Source organism: Nicotiana tabacum, chromosome 22 (genome assembly GCF_000715075.1).
Source record: "Nicotiana tabacum cultivar K326 chromosome 22, ASM71507v2, whole genome shotgun sequence".
NCBI classification, from domain to species: domain Eukaryota; kingdom Viridiplantae; phylum Streptophyta; class Magnoliopsida; order Solanales; family Solanaceae; genus Nicotiana; species Nicotiana tabacum.
In genome coordinates, this window is record NC_134101.1 from 102960193 (window position 1) to 102966825 (window position 6633).

At 33.9% G+C, this 6633-nt stretch overlaps 1 protein-coding gene across 1 annotated transcript; it reads right to left on the reverse strand.

The window, feature by feature from the left end:
- Positions 1-5620: 5620 nt before the first annotated feature.
- Positions 5621-6280, reverse strand: LOC107799972 (uncharacterized). Its single transcript, XM_016623118.2, has one exon. It carries the CDS (start codon positions 6142-6144, stop codon positions 5713-5715), a length of 432 nt encoding a protein of 143 aa, XP_016478604.2. The 5' UTR covers positions 6145-6280; the 3' UTR covers positions 5621-5712.
- Positions 6281-6633: the final 353 nt, after the last annotated feature.

Consider the following 6633-nt stretch of genomic DNA (forward strand, 5'->3'; position numbering starts at 1 on the left):
ACCGGTCAGCTGTTGCATTGTTTTCTCCATGGGATCCGAGACCGTCGTTTCCATGCATGGGTGCGTTTGCTGAGCTAGACATATCTTAGCCTGAAATTAAAGAATCTTTGACAAGAAAAAGTGTGAAGAATAATGTGTGTTATCAGAAAACTAGCACTAAAATAATCACTATTATCTTTAGCTCCACGGTGGGCGCCAAACTGTTTAACTCGAAAAATGTGAGTAACAATTAAAGGTGATTTATGGTTTTAAAGATATGTGATTTATTTCAATACTAGTGAATATACAAGTAATATTAGGTTTAAGTAAGAAGAATTGATGAACCAAACCAGTGCTGTTAGAGCAGCGGGGACCTCGATCTCTATTTTCTTGGGAGCCTTGAGGTGAATTAAGAGCAAATAAATTATGAACAATAAAGTAAAAACAATAAAGCTGAAGAACAATTGTGGAGCACAGTAAACGAGAAAAACATAGTAGAATGTTCTATTGCAGTGATTGAGATGATCTTTACAAATGATTGGGGTCCCCTTTATATAGAAGGGAAAAATCCTAATATGGTACATTTCCAATTATGGTAAAGAATTCTATTGGTACAGCTGTATAACTACCTAGTACAGACTCATACTATTCCGCACAAATCTTATCCCTTAAGTTATGCCCTGATTCACGTGTCCTTGAGAAATTCTCGCTCTTTCTTGAGTGTCATCGAAATTATATTGTCCTCGAGGCAGATCATGACTGGTCTACGATTTGCTTCTCGAGGCGCGCACATCCCGGCCGGGCTCGATTCTTACTTCGAGCTTCCGAACTCGAGCTCGGAGTACGATCAAATCTTTGAAATCGAGCTCGCCGATTTAGACCGTATACATCTAATATTTACGTAATGACTGCATAATAAGAAGTAAAATAAACAAAGAATAATAAAAAATTGTAGCTGCATGCCAAAATAATATTAAAGGGAAATAGAATAGATCATTATATCTCAAATTAAAATGAATAAAATAAATTGATCATCATACTATATTATAAGCATGAGCACATTTATGTCAAGTTAGTTTACTAAAATGTCCTTCAAAAGCTGAAAGACCATTTTACCCTTCACTAAACATTACTCCTATAAAATTATATTTTTGTTAAACTATTTTTTCCCAACTATTAAATGATAAATCTACGTTACAATGAACGTGGCTGGAATCCTACTACTAAATGATGCTATTGCTAAAGTAAATGCAGTAAAAAAGAACATATGTATTCAGTAAGATTTTTGGATTCTATTTGTAATTATGTCTTCTCTATCTCATCCGTTAAGAAATTCGTATGTTACCAATTTAAAATGATAATCAATTCTCTTATCTACTAAACAAAATATATTATTAACCTATTCTCCTAAAATTCCTCTATTTTTCTTCTTTTACGTTATGTTTCTTAGGTTTCCCTTTGTAAAATTTCTTCATCCTCATTTTCATTATAACTCCTAATTTTATAAGCATGAACACTTTTAGGTGAAGTTAGTTTACTAAAATATCCTTCAAAAGCTGATAGACCATTTTACCCTTCACTAAACACTACTCCTATAAAATTATGTTTTTGTTAAATTATTTCTTTCCCAACTATTAAATGATAAATCTAAGTTACAATGAACGTGGCTGGAATCCTACTACTAAATGATTCTATTGCTAAAGTAAATGCAGTAAAAAAGAACATATGTACTCAGTAAAATTTTTGGGTTCTATTTGTCATTATGTCTTAATTTTTGGGTTCTATTTGTCATTATGTCTTCTCTGTCTCATCCGTTAAGAAAATCGTATGTTACCAATTTAAAATGATAATCAATTCTCTTATCTACTAAATAAAATATATTAATAACCTATTCTCCTAAAATTCCTCTATTTTTCTTCTTTTGCGTTATGTTTCTCAGGTTTCCCTTTGTAAAATTCCCCAATCCTCATTTTCATTATAACTCCTATTTTATGTCTCCTCCTTCCCCCTCCCTTTCCCTTCTTTGTGATACTTATTTTTTTTCTCCCATTAATTACCCTTTTAAATAACATAAATGTATTATATTAATTAAACTAAATATCCTATTTAATAAAATAAAAAACTAACACCTAGGAAGAAGGCAACGCTTCATGGTCTATTGTTAAGAAATGTTGTTTCTAAGTTGCTTAGAGTTGCCACTGTTCCAAATGCCTACAAACAGCTCTCAACGTTTTATAATTCTCATTAACTATCAAAATTGTAAGTTAATTAAACATTACATTTTTTATCACTCCAAATATTCATTTCTTTCTTCACTTGCGTGCTTGATACAACGGGATTTTGCTAATTAATTTTTTGTGGCTATTGAGAGTAGCAGTCAAGAATCATAATGGAACATACATGTACTTCTGTTTTGTGCGAATTGCTGGAAATTTCTTGGTTCATTCTTTTCGATTCCTAAATTTAGTAATTCATTTTTTCTCTTCCCGTTCTTTCAGTTCTTGGTATCCAAAACTTACTTAGTTTACAAGGTAATAGATATTCAAACTATTCAAAAATCTTATTGTTTTTATGTGTAATTGTTTACTCAACTATTTTTTTAATATTATTTTACGAATACATGACTTGGCATGCCGAGAAACTAGTAGATAAATAAGCAAGAAGGAACCTTCAAATTCGGCATTTTCTCATACCAAATTAATAGGAGATGTTAGATGTGATAATCTGAAGAAAAGAATTGAAAACAAAATAAGAATGACGAGAAGAATAAACACATTCCCAGTAAAAGAAAGGATTCTTTGTCACATGATTATTGAGGGATTCTTTCTCCAATAATTTTTCTCTATGTTATTCCTATATTTGCCTCCCAAATATGTATATATATATATATATATATATAGACAGAGAGAGGTTAGATACATGTGTTTAAGTATTTTGATATATTTATCCCATCAGATAATAGAACTTTTCTTTTTATATGATTTTTTTCTATTCAAATAGCATGAAAATGAAATGAAAAGTAAGAAAATAGATTAAATTGGCAGAACACAAATCAAAAGAAGAATCACGTTCCGATTTATCTACTAGCCTTTAGGTCTTGTGCATAAAAATAATAGTTTTATCAAGAAGGCATCTATAATACCAGTAAGCAATCTTTGTTGCTTAGTCCTATTTCATAACTAGTTCCATCAATCTCGTAAGACTGTTTTTTAAAAAAAAAATCAGAACGGAGCATTGTTTTATTGCTTGGCGAGATAGTAATGTGGAGGAGGGGACTTAATACCTTACCCTCCAGTTGAATTTGTGAGGTTAGTACTTTAATCCTCAATCTATGGTGTCTAATTATCGTTCATTGTGAGACTAAAGGAAAAAGCAGTTCAACTGCATCTCTATCTGTTCATGGTGGATCATAGCAAATTTCAGGTGCCTTCAATTGCATGATCCGAAAAGATGCTAGTTCCCACTTGTCTAGTTGCATCATTCCCCTGATGCTAGTTTGTCTGCTACCTTGTGTAGATATGTTGCTGCCGATGTGTGTGGCTCAATGATGCTAGTTTGTCTGCTACCTTATTTACTTCTCTGAAGCAATGTTGAACTGTTACTTCCCTTTCATCGACTATCTTTTTTATTTCTTCAACAATCTGTAGTATCCTCCATGGAGGTGTTATTTCCTCTGTCACACTCCCAGTTACTAGTTTAGAATCAGATTCTACTATTATACTATACATCCCATGTTGTAAGCATTGTTGGAGTCCGATTAGCATCGCCATGCTTTCTGCCCAATTGCTTGTTCCTGGTCCAATGAAGATAGAGTATGCCAATATGAATTTTCCAGTGCAATCTCTTATGACACCTCCTACACCGCAGTGTCCCCACACAGCTTCTATCGCTGTTGATTTTGACTATGTAATCCGGAGATTTCTTCCATTTTACCATTTTGTATGCCCTATAATTTATTGGTTGGTCAATCACCATCTGTATATGTTCCCATGAAGGTTTAAAGTTCACTTTCCTGAATCTTTCTTTGATCAATTCCGAAAGGTTGTTTGATATACTAATCTCTGATCTACGGACTGAAGGGAGTTCATTTCCATACCTGGCTGCACACCTTGATCTCCATAACTCCCATAATCATTGCAGGGAGTACTTTAGACATGAATGAAGCAATAATATTAACATTCCTATGGTTCCACCATTTGTCTATCAATTGACTAAGTTGCAGGCCATCCACTGATATGCCAAAAGGGCTTGCGAACCTTTTCCATACTATTTGGGCATGCCTTCCTGGAGGTTTCTAACTCATCTACGGGGGGAGAACAACAAAAGCATCCAGCTTGAAGGTTGTACCCAAATTTTGCAACTCTATCATCCGTTGGTACTCTACCATTTAGGGCCCTCCTGTCATAAACGCCATCTTGAAAGGTACATACTAGTGCCATATTTTTGTATTTATGATCATGTGTTCTTTCTTGTGTCTAAGGCATTCCCATGCCGATGCCATTGAAAAATTTCCAGCTGCACTAGCAGACATATCAATTTGTCCGGCAAACCTGGAAATAGAGCCTAAGTGTTGGTAGGCCACTATAGTTATAACTGAGTCAGGAGCTTCTACTTCAGTTTTGTCATAAATCCAATTTCCTTCAATTAGGATATCCTTCAATAGGACATTCTTTGGCTTCACTCCGTCTTGAAGATAGATGTCGAGGGCTCCTTGTTTTGTCCAATTATCATACCAAAAGGACAGGGCCGGCTCCATAGTGCCCATTTTTTAAAAATAATAAGTTTGTAAGTATTTAGAAAATAATATTTACTCCCTCCGTTAACATGGTCCTAAACAAGTCTAAATGGGCCCCAGAGAATTTGTGTGGTTATAAAAGTTTCTTATTAAGCATACAGTTGTAAGTTTAAGCTAAATTGTTACCAAATTTAGAAAGGGTTCATTCTTTTTAGAACGAACCAAAAAGGAAATAGGTTCACATAAATTGGAACAGATGGAGTAATATTTTTAATATAAAAGTAGAGTTTTTAATATAAAAGAAAAGAAAACTTTTTAGATAAATAAATGAGGTAATAATTTGACTTACTTAAAAATGGATAGATGAATACTTTTTTCAATGTTTCGATTTTCCACTTTTTACTCCTTTATTAAAATTTTTGCTCTCTTCCCTAATTTGTCCAAGTCACTCTTCTTTTTTCTAATCTCTTCATATATCCGAAAATTCTATATATTTTCTGTCTTTCTCTTTGATATTCCTACTCACTTTCTTTCTCCAAGATTTCATTATTCACCTTTTTTTAAAGATTTCATTTTTTTTTTCCGGGTCAATCAAATCATTGATCAATTAATGAGGGTCAAACGTCTATTTCAAAAACATTTTTGTATCCTCTCCTCGTACAAGTAGGTCCAAAGACAAAATTTAGAAATCGTTACAAATATGCAGAACTCCAGAATCAAAGTCCACTGAAATTTCTTATTTGTATATGTTATCGACTACTATCTGTCAAACAATATGACTTTGATGCCTAGCGGCAACACGGATCTTATGTTCTTTAGATGCCCATGATATCAAAACAGACCAAATAGAAGACTCAAAAACCAAAGTCAGAGATACTCGAACTGGGGTTAAATCATCCGTCTTTCCATGGAAATATTTCATCCACAGCTGACATGCTCACTTGGTATGAAGCTGATCTCTGCCTTCTAATGCGCAAATCTTCTTTAAATGTACCTCTTCAGTCACTTTTTAATTGGTTTTGTGGCTGTGAGAAAAACTCTTTGGCATTATTTTCCACTTCTGCCTCCAGTATCGCTTCTAACACAATGTCAGACCCTTTTGCTTCATCAACGTTATTTGCAGCTGCTGTGTTGATGCTGTCTACTAGCCTCGATGTCATTGGACCAGGATTCATAAAAGAGATAGTTCGAATTTCATGACGTATGGCTTCCAGTTGAGCAATGGTATCTTGCAGTTCCTTATGCACCTGACGAGCTTGAGACTGCTGCATAACACTTTCAAATTGACCACGGGCCAATTGAACATAACCAATGGAACGCCCAGCAAATCTGCCAGTTGTTCTTGCTATGATTGGCAAATCTTTAGGTCCAATAAGAGCAGCAGTAGCGCCAAGCAAGACAAATAGCTCTCCATATGAAATTCCCAACATATCTCTTCTTTCACTTTGTTTCTGTCATATGTTTGAAGAGGAACGCGATAGGAGATTGTAAAACAAGGACCCGGCCTTATAGGAAATTTGGTCGGAGAATTCGTCTGAGAGTACCCCGCCGGTGACTCGTTTGCACTTAACCATGCTAGAGACGGTGGACCACGCTGAGGGTAATTGGCTCTCGATGAACAAATGAATTGTTTAAAAATTTCATTAGTTCAAGTGTTCAGCAATATTTTTAAGTTTTCAATAGTTCTATACTTCTATTGCTCTGTAAAATTTTATCTAATACAACAATATCTCAAGAAAGATTAAATGAGTTAGTTATATTATCAATTGAACATGAACTATTAGAGAAAATCGATTATAAAAAAGTTTATTAACAATTTTGCATCTCAAAAAGTTTGAAGAATAGACTTCAAATAAAAACATATCTTATGTCACTTTAAAAAAAAAATTAGGTCTCATATTAAACTATGGCTTTTGGCC

Bases quoted from the DNA above. Each gene is read 5' to 3' on its own strand.
- LOC107799972 (XM_016623118.2), bottom strand. From the start codon at position 6,144: ATGTTGGGAATTTCATATGGAGAGCTATTTGTCTTGCTTGGCGCTACT.